The sequence below is a fragment of the Pinus tabuliformis genome, chromosome 4_2 (genome assembly GCF_031772625.1).
Source record: "Pinus tabuliformis cultivar Carrire ecotype Pingquan chromosome 4_2, CPIR1, whole genome shotgun sequence".
NCBI lineage: Eukaryota > Viridiplantae > Streptophyta > Pinopsida > Pinales > Pinaceae > Pinus > Pinus tabuliformis.
In genome coordinates this window covers 1,043,177,907-1,043,198,870 of record NC_142304.1, presented here as the reverse complement: position 1 = coordinate 1,043,198,870, position 20,964 = coordinate 1,043,177,907, and the positions used below count along the sequence as shown (strand labels likewise).

The 20,964-nt window shown below is 38.6% G+C and overlaps 1 protein-coding gene across 1 annotated transcript; it reads right to left on the bottom strand.

Moving 5' to 3' along the window:
• Positions 1-10,026: 10,026 nt before the first annotated feature.
• Positions 10,027-20,733, bottom strand: LOC149173182 (uncharacterized). Its single transcript, XM_089427888.1, has 4 exons — positions 20,510-20,733; positions 20,386-20,430; positions 10,552-10,649; positions 10,027-10,439 (listed from the first exon to the last, which is right to left on the bottom strand). Exons 1-4 carry the CDS (start codon positions 20,561-20,563, stop codon positions 10,364-10,366), a joined length of 273 nt encoding a protein of 90 aa, XP_089284014.1. The 5' UTR covers positions 20,564-20,733; the 3' UTR covers positions 10,027-10,363.
• Between the last annotated feature and the right edge of the window lie 231 nt (positions 20,734-20,964).

Here is a 20,964-nt window from a genome sequence, read left to right as displayed (position 1 = left end):
CTCCAAGTTGTTCAAAGAAGGTTAAGAATTTGACCTTCCCTAGGGGCTTTGTAAGAATATCTGCGACCTGATCATCAATCCCAATATGACGGAGCCTTATTGCTCCCCGTTGTACCATATCCCGAATAAAGTGGTCCCTGATATCAATATGCTAGGAGCGGTCATGAAACACGGGATTCTCAAAAAGACGAATCCCACTTTGGTTGTCACAATAGATCACGGTGGTATCTAACACATGTTCAAACAGCTCACTAAAGAGCTTCCCCAACCAAACAGCTTCACAGGAGGCTATACTAGTAGCGATATATTCAGCCTCAGCGGTTCTCAAAGCAACAGAGTTCTGCTTCCTGCTCATCCAGGATATCGAAGCAGAACCTAGAGAGAAGCAACATCCAGATGTGCTCTTACGATCCACCACATTGCCAACCTAGTCAGCATCAGAATAACCATGGAGCCTCACATTCCCGACAGTGTATCCCAGTCCATAGGTGATTGTGCCCCGGAGATATCTCAAAAGATTCTTGGCAGCAATCCAATGTATGTGATGAGGCACGACCATAAACTGACTCAATGTATTCACTACAAAGTATCTGTCCAAACGGGAGTTCACCAGAACATCAAGGACTCCACGAGTTGACGATACTCAGAAGGATTTCCCAAATCAGACCTAGCAGCACTTTCGCATAACTTCTTGAAGTTAAGTTCCATCAGAGTAGTCACGAACTTGCAGTCCACCATCCCAAATCTTTCAAGTAGCTTCACAATGTATTTTCCTTGAGAAATGAAAATTTCACCTGGCTTTTGCCAGACCTCCAAGCCTAGGAAATAATGCATCAATCCTAGGTTGTTCATCTCGAACTCAGAAGTCAACTCCCTCTTGCATTGATGAATAAGAGGGTTTGCACCTGTCAGAAAGAGATCATCCACATAAAGTACCAAGATGAGAGGTCTATCATTCTCAACCTTAAAGGTTCAAATCAGCGTCACTTCTTGTAAATCCCAGCTTCATCAAATAGTCAATCCTCTCATACCAAGTTCGGGGAGCTTGCTTCAACCCATAAAGGGCTTTCTTCAACCTGCATACATGTGTCTGACGATCTTGAACTTCGAACCCCTCGGGTTGTTCTACATAGACTTCCTATTTAATTGAACCATGCAAGAAGGTGGTTTTGACATCCATCTGGTGTAGGTTCCATCGTTGCGAGGCAGTAAGGGCTATAATTGAATGGATGGTGGTATATCGGGCAACTGGTGCAAATATCTCATCATAGTCCACACCTTCCTTTTGAGAGAAGCTTTGAGCAACAAACCTGGCCTTGAACTTTTCAGCGCTTCCATTAGCTCCATGCTTGATCTTGTAGAGCCATTTCGAGGTGACAACGGATTTGTCCTTGGGTCTAGGGACCACATCCCAGACATCATTCTTCATAATCGACTCATACTCTTCATTCATATCATCCTTCCAAACTTGGTTCTTCACAGCTTCTTCGAATGTGCAAGGCTCAGTTTGAACAATGGTGCTCATTGCAGCTAAGTACCCTTGGTACCTATTCGGCTTCTTACTTTTGCAAAAAGTTCCCCTGGGAACAATATGGTTCTCGACATCTTCGAGAATTTCCCTAAGCCATGAGGGTCTCCTTTTTTAGGAGGTTTCATAAGGAGGTGGATCAATGGGATCCATTGGTTCTTCAACATCAGGCATCGGCTCATCCTGCAGTTCTCCCTACTTTTATGAATCTACTTCTTTGTCCTTCCTTGGAATAGGAAGGTTACCAATCTTCCTAAGGGCAACATCTTCATCGAAGGAGACATCATGACTTATCTCCAGTTCTCTTTGACCAGGCACATAGATTCTATATGCCTTTGAAGTTTCATTGTAGCCCACAAATGTTCCTTTCTTCCCAGATGCATCTAGTTTTCTTCTCTTTTCTTTCGGCACAAGAAAATATATGGCACTACCAAAAATTCTAAAATGAGAAACATCAGGCTTCTTACCAGTGAAAACTTCTTCAGGAGTTTTGGAGTCCAACGCTTAATGAGGGCATCTATTTTGAATGTACACAGCAGTGTTGGCAGCGTCCACCCATAAGAACTTCTGAGGGCTTTGATCATGAAGCATGGCACGAGTGGCTTCTATAATAGAACGCTTCTTCCTTTCAGCAACACCATTTTGCTCAGGAGTATACACGGTAGTAGTCTCCCGCTTAATGCCAGCTTCTCTACAATAGTCATTGAACTCATTTGATTCATATTTAGTTCCATTATCGGTCCTCAATATTTTGATCTTCTTCTTTGTTTGATTTTCGACCAAGGCTTTGAAAGAATGGAACCATGAGAATACTTTGTCCTTCTTCTTCAAGAAATATATCCATGTTTTGCGAGAGAAATCATCCACAAAGATAGCATAATATAAATATCCTCCCAAAGATGTCACAGGAATCATACCAAATAGATTAGAATGAACCAACTACAAAATGTCGATAGTCTTACTATCACTTGAGGGGAATGGTACCCTTGTATCTTTTCCTTCGGCACATCCCTGACAAACACCTTCATGTTCTACTTTAAATTCGGGCATACCTATCACCATCTTCCTTGCATCAGGTAGAACCTTATAACGCAAATGAGCAAACCTCCGGTGCCATAATTCGGATTGAAGAGATGTGTCGCAAGACATAGCTCCTAATGGATTCCCTCCAATTTGATATAGGTTATCAACCCTGAATCCAAGAGTAAATGCTTCTTTTGAAAAAAAAAATCCAAACACGTACCTTTCCATCAATGAATGCCACCTTGAATCCTTTGTCCTCCATCGTCGAGATAGATACCATGTTCTTCTTTAGATCAGGTTCATATAGTACTTCTTATAAGATGAATGGTGTTACCTTGATTTAATTGAAGAGTAACATTTCCAACTCCTTTCACGGGATAGGTGGCATTGTCTCCAAAAATGATTTCCAAATTTGTATCATTTTCTATCAGATTAGAAAGAGCTTCCTTATACCCAGTAAAGTGCCTTTAGGCACCACTATCAATCAACCAATTTCCCAAGGTATCTGGAGGAGAGGCAGTAGAGAGGGCAAATATAAGATAAAATTCCTTTTGCTTGTTATCTACAACATTAGATTCATCATACCTGGAGTTTCTTGATATTTAGGGAGGTCGACCATTTCCATGTTGAGTAGCGGGAGCATTCCTTTTTCCTTTGTTGTTGACTTTGTCATTCCTTTGATTGTTGTTACCCCTGAAATTGTTGTGGTTGTGGTTGTCATCATCATGAGGTGTATCCCTTCTAATAGGACACTCCCTCGCATAGTGGCTAAACATGTTACAAATGAAGCACTTCCCTTCCTTTCAACTTTGAATCCCAGTCTTCCTTGACATTGCTTCTTTGACCCTGCATTGTTCTTCTTTTTAGCATGAGTGGAGAATGCAGTGGGTTTATTCCTATTTGAAGGCATGTCTCTCTCCATCATCCTTGTCTCTTCTTGAGTGCATCTAGTCAAAAATTCATCAAAACCTAGAATCCTGTCATTGTTGAGGATAGTAGTGTTGAACACATGCCATTCACGAGGGAGTCCTCCAAGGGCAATGAGAGTGAGCTCCCTATCAACAATAACTTCTCCAATTGAAAGAAGATCATTTTTTATCTCGGTAATCTTCATGAAGTAGGATTGGATATCTTCACCTCTTCCCTTCTTTATGTCCTTTAACTTGTTTTTGAGAAAGAGGACTTGGTATGCATTGCTAACTTTGAACATGCCAACCAACCTGTCATACATCTCCTTAGATGTGTTCAAATCAGAGATGTATGCAACCAAATGCTTGTTAATCGAATCCATGATAATATTCTTAGCTTTGACTTCACCTTTCTTGTACTTTGTCTTAGCGGCAGTCGGTGCATTTGAAGGAGATTCAGTAATCTTTCCCTACACATAATCCATAACATCCTGCTCTTCCAAAGTCAAATCAAGAGACATCTTCCATGCATGATAATTAGACTTATCATTGAGCTTGCCATCAAACTTGAAGGAAGATGTGGAGGCTATTGAATCTTGTCCTTGTCCTTGTACAACAAATCTCAATGATTTCTCTTCTCACTCTTACTTGGGCTTTGTCTTCACCTGAGCTTTGATACCATGTTAATTTTAGATAACAATGGTATGTTCTATGCTTTAGAGCAATTCACTTCAATTTTCTTATTAGCCCAATATAAATTTCCAGATTAACAATCACATTAACATTGATAGTAAATGCAGATCGAACATAAATAATAAGCAGAAGACAAGCCAAGACAAGAGGACACAATATTTGGCGGATGCCAGAGAAAAACCCCAATGTGGGGAAAAGCCTTTGATCAAATCTTCTTATTATTCTTCAAAAGTTCAACAGAGAGAGTACAATATACAAAATTTACTTGCCCAAACATAGTCAAACTGCAGTCAACAGGATGCCCTAACCAAAAAGTCAACATTGGTCAACTTAGCAAAAATCTTCCTCCAAAATAGCTTGGTCAAACCCAGTCAACTCAACCTCCAAGGATACTCTGAATCAGCCCAAAACAATCCCGAAAATATCAATCAAACTCGGTCAACACAAAGTTAAACTGCAGTCAAATTTGTTGCGGTCAATGTTGGTCAAACAGCACAGAAAATCTCGATTTTTGTGCCAAAGAATGCGAGCTTCCCAAACATAAATATTCCCACAAAAATCGCAGTCAAACAAGGTCAATGTTGCCCAGTCAACACTAGTCAAACTCCCTACACCTTGGTCAACGTTGGAAATAGAAAATCGCAATCCACCCTTCGTACGTGTGGAGGAGAAGAAGGTTGTCCTAAAGCTGTACGACTTATCAGATGAGGAGAGAGAGATATGTGTAAGAATGAATGATATCCAAATGAGGTAGATGCACCTTCTATTTATATGCAACATTGAGGGTGAAAAGACATGTATTTTGGGCTTCTAAGCCTACATTAGTTTGTTGGCCAACCTTGACAATTTGTCCATGAACAAAATGAATTCATAATTCCATTTGTACATGTTAGAATGAGATGATCTTTAGATCAATCCAACACCTCTCAAAAACAGGAATCCAATAAAAATATCAGCTTCATCATATGAGTTGTCCAATGTGAAGTTTGGCCCTAGTTGCCAAATTTAACCACTGTTCTATCTATAATTGTTTATTATTGCTAGAAGATTGAATTTATTGGATAAAGTGATTGCTAACTAAATAAGAATTGGAATAAATGATTGTGTTAAGCATAGAACACTGGAAAATTAACAGGCCTTAGTACGAAAGGCTAGGTCGGTAACCCATATAACCTTGCACTGTGACCTAAGGAGCGTGGATTCACAACAGACAACAAAGATCTCGTTTTCGCTAGCGCATGGCATATCACGACATATCATAAAACAATACATCATAATACTATACCCTATAACGATTTGGGCTCGTATGAGTTGGGTTGAAGGCTTAAGCCCGAGGGCTAGGCCGAAAGCCATATAGCCTTGCCCCATAACCATAGTGGGTCGGGCAGAGATGTGTTGTCATTGAACAGCATAGATTCACCGGCAAGATCAACGGATGTAAACCATGTTGGAAATGTAACTAGTTTCACTCTTCATAATTGTTGTTGTACTCATTTCAATACGTATCTTATGTAACAAACAAAAGAAAGAAAAAGGTTATTAATTTAAAGCATGGGTTTCATGCTCTTTATTGATGGTCTTCTAGGTAAAAGCATGTTCTTCGTGCTTCTAGGGTTTGTTAGGTCATAGGATTTATTATCATGAGTCAAGAGAGTCAACATCATGTTTATAAGACCCTTCCGGGCAAAAATATATCTTATAAAAGAATTTATTTTGAGCCTAAAAAGTCCTAGAGACCTCCAAAGTACAAGTCGTCCCTAGAAGCTTCAAGTCGGCCTAAAGGGAGGAATTCAAACCCCTTGGAAAGGCTATATAAAGGAGCAAATTCGACCTCATTTTGCATTCAATTCACCACAAGTTCGATCTCTTAAGAAAAGGTTCAATCTAAGCCTAAAAGAGGCAAGGAAGGAGGAGCGAAGGTCTAGAAGGCAAAGAAGTCAAGGAGAAACTTCTTTTTGGGCTCTATCTCTCACACGTGCAAAGAACTAGGGTTTCTGCAGCCACAAAAGAGGTCGAAACTGTAGGTCCAAATTGCAAGAAGGTCAAGTTGTAGGAACGAGTCGCTGGAAAAGCGAGTATCTTGTTTTGACTTTCTTGACCTCGGAAGATAGTATCTTGCTCAAAGGAAGGTCACTTGAAGAATTGTTTCATTGCGGGAATAGGGTTTTTGCAGGTCGAAGGTGCAAGACAAAGTTGTTGGACGAAATCGCAAGATCAAAGTTGCAGCTAGAAGCTGGTTGGTGTAGGATTGAGCTGTGCTAATGTGAAGGGTTGACTTGGTACTTGGAGGAGGACTTGGCCTAGAGTTTGGGTCTTTATTGTCTCATTGAAGATTCTATAAGAAGAGAAGACTTTTCTAGGTTTTCCCCTTGGAGGGGTTTTGCCTTGGCTTGGAGCCTAACTTTTGTGTCCACTCTCTTTATATTTTCCTCTTGATATTTGTTTGATAAACTTGAAGATCTAATAAAGAAACACAAAGAAGAATAATAAGTTCACAAGCAAGTATTAAGGTTAAGGAAAATTGGAATTAATAAAGAAACACAAAGAAGAAGAATAAGTTCACAAGCAAGTATTAAGGTTAAAGAAAAGTGGAATTAATAAGTTGTCACATTGCATTGTCCAACAAACCCCACAGGGCCTCTCCCCCTGTGATATGAGCAAGGGAGAGGGAAGGTCATGTTGCATTGGTGGTCATCGGATGGTTCAAAGGCAATGAACAATAGAGATTTCGGCAGGGGCTCTCCCCCTGTGATGTCAGCAGAGGGAGTTGAGGCCCCACATGTCATTGGATTAGCAAGGGGACAGTAAATCGTCAGATTTTGCACAAGAACCACGCAGCAGAACTTGGATAGCACAATGGCATATGGGTCACATGTCAACTATCAATTGGAAGGTGCAACATGGATTGTTGGATGACTCACCTCCAAGGGTCTAATTATACATATGTATATATATTATAAGCCATGTATTAATATATTGGAATCATGTCAAGAATTTTTGTGCCACAGTGCCACAATATATACAGTGGTACCACAGGGGTGAAAGAGTAATACAGGTACATGGCATCATAATGCACCTTGGGGCTAGGTGATGTGGTGGACTAACAATGTGCCACGTGGCAGTAAAAGAGCTATGTCGCATTAAAAAATTAATAAAACATTGAGGGAGCGTAACTTGGGTTCCCTGAGTCCAAATTGAGCAAAATTTTATATCATTGGAAACGCCTCACAAAGACAAGTGTAATGGTGACATCTGATTTGAGTTACTGGAAACTCAGAGAGAAGTTGAAAAAAAAATACCTCATTTCTGTGACTGCAACAAGGAAGTTTGGGTCTGCAAGTAAACACTTCACCAAGGGTAAGGTGGGGTATTGTTACAGCGGGGAACATCATCTCACCAATTTATGACAACATGGGCTGAGTACAACCTTTGTGGGAAATGTGTGAGAATTAAAAAATGAACGAGAGAAAAAGGAAATTTGAGTAGGAAGATGAGATTATTTTTATAGCATATTTTTGCACAACAAGAGGAGAGCTATGTGTTAGAAATTGAACGCAGCAATAGTGGGTGTGGACGGTCACTTGTTGAATTTGTAGTTTCATAGAGAATTAGGTTGTGCACCTGTAATGTAGGTTGTGTGTCTGTAAGTGAGTTTTCTATTGTGGAAACTACTCAAGAGCCTTGACAAGGTCGCTATGAGTATTCCTGGAAGAGCTGAGAATTCCTAGAGTCCCTAGCAAGAGCTTTCTTAGCCAAGCATGCACTGGATCCCTGGAGAGAAGAGGGATAGCCCGAGGGTCTGCGTGGCAAATAAGTGGATCCCATTCCTTGGGTTGTGCAGGTTGAGGGCAAAGAAAGTTGGTGGATTAGAATTGTTGTTGGAATTTGAAACCTAGACTTAAGGTTGTTATGTGTGAACAATAGACAGTCAAGAGAATTGGACCTCCTTGTCTGACTAATGGCCCCAACTTAGCGGTGGCTTGTTGTCGAGAGAAATGGAACAAACAGCCTATGGTTGGGAGGAACATCCCACATAAGGAGCCAGTTGGTGACAAACATTTTTAAAGATAAGTGATGTGGTCACTGTGTTATTTATTGTGTGAAAGCTATCGACTGATATGTTTACTTATATTATATGTATTTAAATGTCACCGTGCATGTTTAATTTGGTTGCATTAGCGATTTTAATTATTAGCAGTGGGTGCATGAACATATCTATCATTTCATGCATATCAATTTAGAAAAAAAAATTGGTATCAGAGTCAGATTTAGCAGTAAAGTGCCTCAGATCGGGCTCCAAGTATGTCACAACCTGGTATCAGAGCGAAAGTTTCAACACTGGACAAATGCAGGCCAAAGACCAGCATGAACTTGACCAATTAAGTGTTGCATAGTTAAATCGACCTGGAAGTCCAATTTTGCGTTTCCATGGTGGTTGTAAAAGAAAGAAATTTTTTGGCCAAAAAATGAAGAAAATAAAATTCTCGAAAATTATAATTTTTTAATTTTCAATTCTTTTATGTAGCTTCTGCTCATTTACTTTGAAGCAAAGTGATGTCCTCATTAGATAATGATTATACGTGATAAAGATCCTTCTTGAATTATGTATGTAGTCTAATTTGTGGTTGTTTCAATTTATCGTGCTGTGTACATGCTGAAATTACGTCTTAAGTTGGTGGCTATGTACCTAAAACGGTTATAACTGGGATATTAATAGACAGTAATATAATAATAGAAAACATATTAGCGTTTCTAAAGATCTGTTACCACGAGGCACACAAGAAAACAAGTGGAAACATTGAGGATGCACCTCCTTGGCCGGGAACTGCAGGAGATATCCGTAGCATGGCTGCAGGAGATATTATAGCATACAACCCACTAGGTGATACCTACAATAGTAGAATGGCAGTGCCCACTCTGGAGCCCACAACTTGGGAACTGCTTTCTATTAAATGCCCACTGCTATTGATAACCTTAATAACATGGTTGCAGGAAATATTGTAGCATGCAACACTGTAGGTGGCAATACCTACAATGGCAGTGCCCACTCTGAAGCCCATAACTTGCTAGATTATTTGCATACACACACGAACAAATATATACATTTATGTGTATGTGTACATATACACAAATAAACACACACATTGTATTGCAGGAGATATTGCAGTGTACAACCCTATATGTGGTGATAATTATAATGGCAGTGCCCACTGTCAAGCCCACAAATTGCTAGCCTACATGTACACACACAAACAAATATATACATTTATGTGTATATATATGTATATATACACAAACAACATGTACACATGTATTTCACCTATCAAAGAAATAATATAAATAGAAAATATCTGTAAAGTAAAGTACATACCAAGTTCCAATTAATACATATACATCACTTATTAAAGGATGGCAAGAATCAATTAACAAAATAATAAAGTCCTTGTCGCAAAGGAAGACATAATTTGTCGACTGGGATTGGATTTAGCTTAAGTATTTGAGAGGAAGAATGTTTATCCTCCCCAGGTAGGTTCAAATCTCACTTGTGACATGTTCGCATTTAATGAGCCAATTGTTGACTGAGACATTAACCATGAGGAATATCCCACCCTTGTTTATGAGTTCGAGTGTGGGGAGAGTAGTTACATGTAAAACAAAAAAATTGAAAAAAAAACATAATTTGCAGAACTATAATGCGAAGTGCAGTCAAATTATGATTGAAGATTGCACCATAAGCAAAATTAATGAAAATGAGAGGCCTAGATGGCATTGATTTACTTTCATAAGGTAAATTAAGACAATATATTAATAAGCCATCTCAAGAAAACACTATCATTGTTTCTAGTGAACATACAATTGACGGATACAATAATATATTACAATTAAGACAATATATTAATAAGCTATCTCAAGAAAACACTATCATTGTTTCTAGTGAACATACAATTGACGGATACAATAATGTATTACAATTGAATTTAGAGGTAAGACTCCATAAAGCTTTCATAAGAATGGTATCTTCAATAGTGAAGCTTTTATAAAAATGGTATCTACAACAGTAAATAACACATTGAGACAATTAAGTTCTGACTAATAATTTTTATTTGGTAGAGAGTTGAACTTGCAATTCTGTTTAACAAAACATTGCAGCAATTTGAATGCATGTCACCTACAATGTGATAGCCATGGTATTGTAAAATACCCAAATCCTCTAGGAAGTAGAAAATTTACGTCCCGCCATTTTCTCCGATTCATAAAGCATGTGATTTATAAGGCCTCTTGCAGCACTAGCCATCATAACAACATGAATTCAGTGAAGTACTATTACTCCAATACATTTTTTAATAAACTCGTCATGAGCAACTAAAGCACAACTAAGCAAGGTACAACTGCACTTACTCATCTTTCATCTTTTGTATCTTCTCTGGATCTGTCTCATGAATATTTTTCTTGAACTGTTGGCGAATCATATCAACCACCAGCTCTGTGTTACCTTGCTGACAAAACGAAGCCTCTAGTTAGTTGGAGCTCCTTAAAGGTGGAAAAGAAAAAAACGAGAGTCTAAACTGCTACATATCTTTCAGGGATATTACTAATTTTAAATTGAGACAAATCAACCAATAAGTCTTTCCTTAGAACATCTCTAATTCTCACTCCATGTATTGTAAAATCGTGCTTGCTATTACAAGCAAATGAATGATTATGTAAATCATTTTATTGTTTCTGACCAAAAACTTGAGGGAGATGCTCTTGAAAGAAAAATATAACCTAATAACCTCTATCTGTTGTCAAATTGCCACTAACCTACTCAGTTGTTACACCACTGCCTATGTTGCATGGCAGGTACAGGTATGAAGTAGGAAGAAAACTTCTCGGTTTATGGATACAAGAGTAACTCGATTTTCCTATGTAAAGAAGGTCATCAGAATGCAAGTACGCAGGATACACTTGGCATCTTTTCACTTTCATTGAAGAACACCCTCACCTCTCTGACTCGGCACATATATTATTTTATTGGAGGTAGTTATAGAGAAGTTTAATTGAGGAGCATATGGCATATTTGGAGGCCCACACATGTAGCTTTTGCATGCTCTTACTTGGTCCTCTTTCTATATTTGGAGCATTGTCTTGGAGCACACACTTGTGGATATGTCCACTTACTATTTTGAGGGATGACCACTTCCTTGTGGAGCACTCTATATAGTTGATACTTTGCACATTCACCTATGGAGTTCGTTACCTTGTGATTCACACATGTGGATTTGTTGCATGCATCCTGTAGACCACTTGCTATTTTGGGATGGTTGTTATGCAACATTCTCCTAGGAGAATTATTTTATTGCTTTAACCCTCATGCATCCTAGAGGGTGCACTTAGTGAGATTTTATAAGTGGGATTTGGAGCGCATCCTCCTATGTTGAAGCTATTATATTACATTTTTGTATGCATGCATCTTGGAGGGTGCATTCTACTTGGACATTTTGCATGTTGAGTTGCAAATTATGCCTATTTTTTAGTTGTACACACCCTCTCTTGGAGACTTTCGTAGTTTCCATCCTATTTTTGGATGAGAGCAAATTCTCTTAGAGAGGCTAATGTCTACATACCTTGACATGGTCAACCATGAATTGAGCAGGGATTTAGCTACTACATTTTTATATTATTCCTTTGACTTGTCATGGAGTTATCAAATAATATTTGTTTATTGTAAGAGAGAGGAGACTCACTCTATAAAGAGGAGCTTTCTCTCCATTGTAATGGTTGAGATTTTGGGGATTAATGAGCTTTCCGGTTGGCCTTCATTTTACATCCTATTGGCAACTTTATGAAATATTGGAGGTATAGCATCTATCTACAGTGAGGCCTTTTTATGCCTTTTTATGCGTGCAATATTTCTCATATGTTGTTTATTATTGTAGGAGACCCTTGTAGCATTTTACGGAGGCCTTGTAATGAACCATGTGCCATTTGGATGATGTAAATGTGGAGACTTGATCCCTCTTATATTCATTGCTGTTGTATTAAGCTTGCATCTAACAAACTGGGTTGTTGCTTGAAATAATATAACATCCCCTTCATAACATTGTTTTATAGTAGCACTCTTAGCTCTCCAAGGTTAGTTTTCTACATTAATTTGAGCACGCTAATGCTGATATGTAACATCCATAGCAGCCCATATTAAACTTACATACTCAAGAACTTGCCCTCTTGAATTCATACCACTTTGACTCCATTCAGCCCCATAATTAGATTGGCATTCGTCTTGGGGTTTTGCTTCACCTTTGCGTTCTCACACCATTCATCCACTTATACTACAACCACTCGTTTTGTTAAAGATTATTCTTCAAAATCACCTACAGCCTCCACTCTGTAGCTTTAGTAGTCTTATCATTAGGGAATCCCCCCTTTAGTTGGAGAAAAGACAACCAAAAGTGAGAGGAAGAGCTATTGTGGTGATAGTGGGTAGCCTTCTTGAGTTGTGCAGGACTAGCTCCTTGATGCTTAGAACTTTACATCATATGGGTCCCAGATTTTGTTGTAGCAAGGAGGAAAAAGAAACATGTCTACAAAAACAAAGAATCAGTCATGCTCATCAAAATGTCAGTTACAGATAAGATGCCTCCCCAACTGCAGGATGCAAAAGATGCATGAACAGTTTGGAAGTGGCTACCAGAGATTCACAAAACTTCGAATAAGCGTTACGACCTTTTACCTTAAAACATGTTTTTAATGCAAATGGAGGAAGGGGAATCAATTTCAGAACATTTAATGAAGTTGAGAGATATTGAGGATCAATTACAAGTCATAAGACGAGAAGTAAATGAAGAGGATGTAGTTGTAATTACTTTAAAAAATATTCCCTCCATCGTTTAAGAATTTTGTAGAAACACTTCAATATTACTTTTGAATCTACTCCACAACTTTTGTGAAGCCAATGTTTATTAGTCATGGCGAACAATTTAAGGCCTTCAGATTGTTAGATATCACTACCAACAAAGTAAGTATCAATAGAGATACAGTTGTAGATGAAAAATCAAGAATTTTTCCAGCCCCAAACAGATCTAAAAAACTGATGATGTTGGTTTCTGGGAAGATGAAAACTCAACCAGAATCCAAGATAAACTGTTGCAGGAAGAAGAGGAGTCTTCAAAGGTAGATGTGCAAAATTGCAGATGTTGATTCAGAGGCTGAAACAACACCAAATCAGGTGGTAACATTGTTGATTTAGAGGTGGTACTCCTCCTAATGTATGAAGTTTCACATTGTGATCGTCATCACATTGATGGAGATTTGCAGCCGGTACATTTTGAGCATTTAATCAACTTGGAGGGATACACCTTCATGGAGCCTCTTCTCTTCTTGGCATTAGATTATTTAGATCACTCCATCCTGGAGCAGGCAATGCGAGTATCTTGGGCTATTTACCCCTAGCCAAATCAGCATGGCTCCATGGGTAAATGTATCAATCTCCCCTAGTCAAATATCCAATGAAATCAGCATCGCTTCTTAGGAAAAGGTTTGCCCTTAGGTCATTCACCCATGGCCAAATCAGCATGGCTTCTTTGGGTGAATGTATCATTCTTCCCTAGTGAAATCAGCATGACTCTATGGATGCGAAATCAGCATGGCTCCAATGGAAGAATGCTTGCCCTATGCTAGAGTTTCCCTGGGCCATTCACCCTTAGCTAAATCAGCATGGCTCTATTTATGAATGTATCATTTTCCCCTAGTCAAATGACCACATGGGAGAATGTCTTCCCTATCCTGCAAGCATCAATACTCCAGGCCATTCACCCCTCGCCAATTCAACATGGCCCAATGGGTGAATGTATCATTCTCCCCTAGACAAATCAATTTGACCCCGTGGAACAATCCTACCAAAGCATCATACACTTCTTTGGTAATCTTCAACTCAACAACATGTAGAATCAAGTGGTACTTTATAGAATGTATCAAGATTCTCTTAAACTTTGCTTCATTCTTTTTATGCTTGGCTTTCTCCTCAGCTCCCTCTGGATTTGGAATGACTTCCTTCACATGATCCTAAAGGTCAATCTCTTCCAAGATAAGAAGTATCCTAGTCTTCCAAGATCTAAAATTAGTAGCACCATCCAACCTGTCTTCTACTCTGAGACTTGGCACCATTTTGACAAAAAATTAAAAAACCAATCAAGTTGTTGAATATTGTCTCTTACTTTGACTTCAATGGTTGCTCTTTCAACAAAGCTCTAACACCATGTTGAAATTCTATGACAAGCGCAGTAGAATATAATGTTCTACCAGATAATTACTTCCTAATGATTTTTCACACAGTATTTTATGCCACTGCTATCATTGAATAATTACACAAAGAAAATCTCAACAGTGAATGCAGCACAAACAGGTAAGATCATAGAAAGAAAGCCATGCACAATAAAGACAATAATTTTACCCTAGGAAACTCAACCTTAGGAGAAATCCCAATAACTTTTCTTAGGAGAAATTATTTTTCAACAAGGTTTACAAATCAGCGATTTGTCTAGAAATGTGCCAATAATCCAAGTCAAATATCAGTCAAACCTGGTCAAAACATCTATTAGTCAATGTTGGTCAAACCAACCAAAAAAATCAGAAATTCAACACTAGTTAACTCAGCCTAGTCAAACTGACCTGCAGTCAACCCTACGGTCTGTGGTCAACAATCTGCACATGCAACCCTTGTTGAATTTGTAACTATGGTCGGTCTTCATAATGTATATTTGGTCACTTGATGTACTTGTATTTATCATTGTAAAGCATATTTTAAATGCTAGAGTCAAAAAGAAAATTTATTTTGAGTCAAAGTCCCATTGCGACTTTTTAAAGAAGAAAATTTGAATTTTTGAAATGTAATTTTTGGCTCCAAAAGTAGTCAAGTCAGCCTCCCTCCAAGTCAAGTCAGCCTAGGCAAAAGACACACCCATTCAGCCAAGACAAATCACTATATAAAGGCAGCTCGATCTCCTCCACTTGGGCAATTCACATCTCTCACACAAGACAATTTTTGGGCAAGCAAGCGAAGGACAAGAAGGACGAATAGGATGAAGAAGACAAATTTCTCTCTTTCTCTCTCTTGCAACTTGCACGTGTGGATAGACTCTCTTCTTTCTGGTTCACAGTTTTTCTAGGCATTCTGTTGCAGGGAGTCCAAATTCTAGGCAACTGCAGGCACCAAAATTCTAGGGCAACTGTAGGAGGGCCAAAATTTCTAGGTCAGATCAAGCAGAGCAAATTTCTTGATCAGATTGGGTGGCTTGACTTGGAGGGGAAGACAAGAATTGACCATAGGTCTAGGTGTGTCTCTTTTTGAACAAAAGAATTTCTCTATTGAAAAGGTTGTTGGGTTTTTCCCTTGGTGCGTTTTCCCAAGGTAAATCTTGACTTCTCTTGTGCATTGTGATCTCTATTGTTCTATTGTTCTTTATGGTTGAATTTCTATAGTATAATTACTAAATGTCATTGATATTGTATGACATTAAATTTTTGATGAATGTTTGATGACATGTGATAGTGAAGCAGCTAATGATGACTTGTTATATATATATGAAAAAGTTTGATGTAGTTTGACTCTGTGATCTGACATTTGATATATGACAGGAATATTTTGATGATGATTAAAGAAGCTTCCAATTCAAAGGGAGAAACCCTCGTTGAAATCCTAGCATCTATTATTATTTGCAATCAATGAATAAATATTTTTTATTGGAGATTAAAACAAGTCTTCTGGATGATCATCTAAAGTTGTCTTTGCTAACCAATTTTATGAGCTAATAATTCCTTGCTGACAGGATTGGTTTACCCCATGTTTTATCAGGTTCCACATCTCATATAAAAGTGCTTTTGTGATATGCTAATGAATTATTATTGCTTGATTTGGTGGATCCTGTGACAAGAAATCAGTTAGATATGCACTCTGACCTAGATAGAGCATGATCATATATAGCTGGGACAGGGACATCTTCATGAATTAAAGATGATGTTGCTATATGAGACAAGCTTAGGCTTGTGGTTACTGCCCCGCAGGGAGAAAAGATGAATATGGTATTCTTTTTCTTTATGTTATATATGTATTTTTTTTGCTCTAACACTTGATGTCCTATATGAACAAAAAAACTGAGAACTGTTGCTCATGGTAATGTATGAGGCAGTGTGATTGAACTCTTTAATAAGTTGTTTGAGCTGGTGTAAAATATGAACACTTTGATATGTTTTTGATCTTCAGAGAGCAGCACAAATTAATGGATGTAACCCTTTCAAACAAGGGTCTGGGCTGATTGAGAACACTGAGCATTGCTCTTCCCCCTTGGTTGAGCTCCCAGGGTGGGGAAAGGAGCTAGTGGGCTCCTGGGGATGAGCAACCTTTGACCAATAAGGTGTGTAGAGATTTGGGATCTCCCCTAGTCAGAGTATACCCGAGTTAGCATCCTACCCACTTTGTGGGATAACCTCCCCATCTGGCCGATGGGATGAGGGACTTGGGATAGAGTGTGATCCCTACCCCTCGCAGTAGGTGGATCTCGCCCAAGTTGGTGGATGCAGGTGTTCTACCATCTGACTCTCATGGGTCAAGATGGGAAGATCTGGGAAAATAGGTTAGAGTGTGATCATTACCTCCGGTAAGTATATCTCACCTATTGTAGAAGACTTTGGGGTAGAGTGTGATCCCTACGCATTGGGTTGGGTCTGATCTCACCCATTGTCTGTGGATTCCAGGTGGTAGCAGTGGCTCCCCGATGATGAGTTTCCCAGGTTGTAGCATATGGCTCCCCATTAGCAGATGTTCCGGGTTGAGTTGGGCTCCCTAATGTGGTTCCAGGTTGAGCAAGACACCCTGATGTGGTTGCGGATTGCGCTAAGCTCTCCGGTGTTGTTGTGGGATGAGCTATGCTCCTCTATGATGTCACATCCTTCTTCAAATTTGAGATTGTTCAATAGCTGGAGATGGACATAAATACGTCAGGACGAGATATAACTTGATGATGATGATGATTCTATTTCAGATGATCGTATTGATTATTGGATATAGGGTGGAAACCGGATGCTCCCCTATGATGATGATGAGGGTTAATATGTATTATGGACTCCCTTATGATGATTCTTCTTCTTTTATTAGATCGAGATTGTTCAGTTGATGATCAAAGTGCGAGATGCAATGAGATGGATAACATGTGATTTGACCTGAAGACAGGTAGGGTTTGGAAGGCCAATCTCCCCTACCATTGGTTATATGAGACGATATGAGATGGGTCCTATTGATGAAGTTGTTTGCCTTCCTTATGATTGAGAGATACGTCATGATACAACTATGATGAGATGAGGCCTATGATGCAGATGGAAATTTCTCCCTAGCTGAGAGGGAGTGTTAAAATTGGGCAAAGTTGGGACAAATTTCTCCTAAGGGAAACCCTAAGCCTCATATCAATCCCATCTCGCCAAAAGAAGATTTTGAAAATGGAAAAGAAATATTACTAGTTTTACAAAGTTATTTTGGCATAAACTTGGAAAATTATATTTAATATTATTAAATGAGAATTTGAAAATTCCCTCCAAAGATTTCCAAGTCGGTGTCACTAAAGAGGGTCCCATCATATCACACAAAAGGAGGATATTTGTGAATTGTGTGAGATAGATTATCAAGAAGGAAACTCGCCATACATCTGAAGTTCGATACATCTGTGGTATTCAATGGTTCATATGGATTCTAAGTTTTACACGAAGAGAATCGCCATTGTCTTTAATGTCTTGGTTGTCTTTGTTCTTGGCATTATTATGCACAATATCACCTTGGAGCATGACAGTTGTACTTTAGAGTGTAGTGTCTCACTTCTGTTGACCTAAAATTTCTCATTATAGGTTGCTTGTCAGGGATAATACCCACATTATATTGTTGGTTAGTGGTCTCTATTATCTCTCATATAAATAGAGAAAGGAGAGTCTTTCAATTCGTATATGTTCATTCACCCACTTTTATTCACTCTTGTGATGAGATATGACCTAGAGAAGAGTGTACACTAGCCCCCCCTCTCTCCAAAGTCTTCACATGTGCTTGATCTCTCTCTCTTGAGTTGCTGGGGTTTCTTGATCTTCATGGAGTATCTTGGAGGTATAGGGCTAGGGTTTATCCCTTAAAGATTGGATACTAGGGTTTTGTGATAAAACCCTGAGGTGGAATTGTGAAAAAGGAGAGGAGAAGAGGACATCTTGCCTTTGCCAATGTGATAGAGTGATTCTTGCACATTGGATCTTCTTGGTTGCTAGGGTTTTGTTGATTATCCCTAGATAGGGTTTGAAGTGCTGTGAGGATTTGTACTAGCCTTGAGAGAAAGCTATGGCATTTACATGTACTTCATCTTGAGCATATTAATGAAGCTTCCAGCTGTTCAAAATTTGTGTAATTTCTATATTTAATTTTCAGATATCCATCTTATTTATGTATTGTTATTTACAGCCATATAAGTCTTGCTGATTTGACTTAATTGGAGAGACAATTGCTAAAGGATTTGACATCTAACTGAAGAATATAATAGGCGATTGTACTGCTGTTATTACATCTTCTTCAGATCTGGTTATTAGCTGATAAGTTGCCCTAAAAGGACTGAAACTTATCCCTTTGGTTTGGTTTCTTTATCCTAGAATTGCCAGAAAGTTTAGGCTGTTTGGAAGTGAAACATTGTACTTTTTCTGCAGTTGTTTTGTACCTTGTTTTAGAGCAGTCCTGACGCTGAAAATTCACAAGGCTAAAATCCAAAAAACCTTCTAGGTTGAAGGTGAAATTTCTTTTTTGCGTTAAATTTTGAATTCCAAAAAATTTCCACACTTACTCATCAATTTTTTATATATACACTAAGAGGAGGTTGGGTTCACATTTCTTATCTCTAAGAACCCTCAAGCCCCATTTCGTGTTTTGTTCTCCTTTACCATTTTTTGTTTTTGGTAATTCAGTGGTAATTTTTCTTATTATTTGAAGCCAGGTCCACAGTAACCCCATATACTCTAGGAAATTGCAACGCCAACGTTACTGCCAACTATTGGGAATTATCTAGTCTTAATGGCAGATTGAGGCTATGGTGAATTGTATGATCCTATCAAGAGATTGGGGCAATGTTTCTCCAATAATTTGCCTCATTCACAAAATAATAACAAGTTGCTTCAAGCATATCAGATCGCAACAATCACACTTTACAAATAATCACTAGTTCAAAAGATGCAATGACCCTACATCTTAGAGTTGTCGACTACGTTGCAAGCAAGGTCTTTGAAACTTATGTTTTCTGATATATTTCTAAGCCCCACCCCAGCTTCCATCTTGCCTGTTTAAAAACCCTAACATGCTTTCCATTGGAACAACACTTGAATCTATACATTACTCAAAAAGTATAGTCAGCTCGGCTCCTAAATAAGCTCAGTCCACTCCGTCAGGCCAAACTCCATCAACTCTAGTCAAACTCCCCGAGGCTTGCCCAGTTTGACAAAGACTTCTGAATTTTTACTGAGTTTTGATGGCCAGTTTGACAAGGACGTGTCAATTTTACTGAGCTTTCACTGACTTTGAAAGACATTAACCTATTTTCAGTAATATTTTACTGCTTTTATTTGTCGGGCTTTATACTGAATTTTTCCCGATTCTGCGTAATACTCTACACTTTGGCTTCGACGAGTCTGAGTGGAGTGAGTATGGTACTCTTTCGCATGTGCTCTCAATGATCATGCCCTAAACATGAACTTTTATGCGTTGTACACAAATTACAGAACCATTGGCCTCATGGGTCCAGAGTGAACTCTCAGCTCATAAATCCATTATCCTATCTAGAGTTTTGGACTAAATTTTAGAACCCAATTGACTACCCTCTTTGATCCCCATTTAGCGGAAATGAGTTTCTTTTCTTGTGGGATTTTATGAATGCAACACTACATGTATGCCGTTTTTCTTCTCTTTAGAGCAGTGGGTTTCTGTAATTACAAGTAACAAATTTAATAAACGCATTCATTAAAGTCTCATGTTGTTCTGATCGAGTTTTCCATACCCAAAACACGTTGAGCTATGTCTGTCCGTCTAATCTAAACTGAAATTGAGAGGCAGGAGCTTTCTAGGGTTTGACGCTTTCTGTCTGCAAACTGATAAACGGTATTTAAAAAAAAATGTGCGCAAGGTAATCAGGGCATTGCAATAAATTTAGCACTGAAGTGGGTGTGAAGAACAAGAACCATACATACCCTGTGACCAACAAACTTGGCTCTTCGAAGACACTCGCGATAAAGCTGCATTAAAGGGGCGAATCAGTTCAGTGTGAGCGTTTAATCTGAACATAGATATAATATGGTTGTAAGATGTTCTTACGTTTCTAACATTGTTGGCAAGCTCCGGCGGAAGCGCTGTTTGAATCGAAGGCATGGCTTCGTCTTTCGTTACCCCTGCCAATTACTCTGATATTTGGTATCATTCTACACCTCCATATTATTGGTTTTATACGTGAAAACCAGCAAACTAATCTTTAAAATTTGGAGTGCAAATTTTCATATGTATTTTCACAGAGATGGTTGATATAGAACAGGTTTCTTATTTTTCGCTACTATGGCTCTTTGATTTGGTAAATATTGTTTTTCACACCAACAAATAAATTTGGGAAAATAGTGGGTCTTAGGAAAAGAAACTGGGCCATAGGAATTCCCAAAAATTAAATCTATTGTCCAATTGTGTAATTTGTATGGGTCAATATCTACTAGTGGCATCTAAATTCAGAATTGGGAGAAGCATAGGGTTATCGATGTCCGTTTTACTTTTGCCTTTAGAAA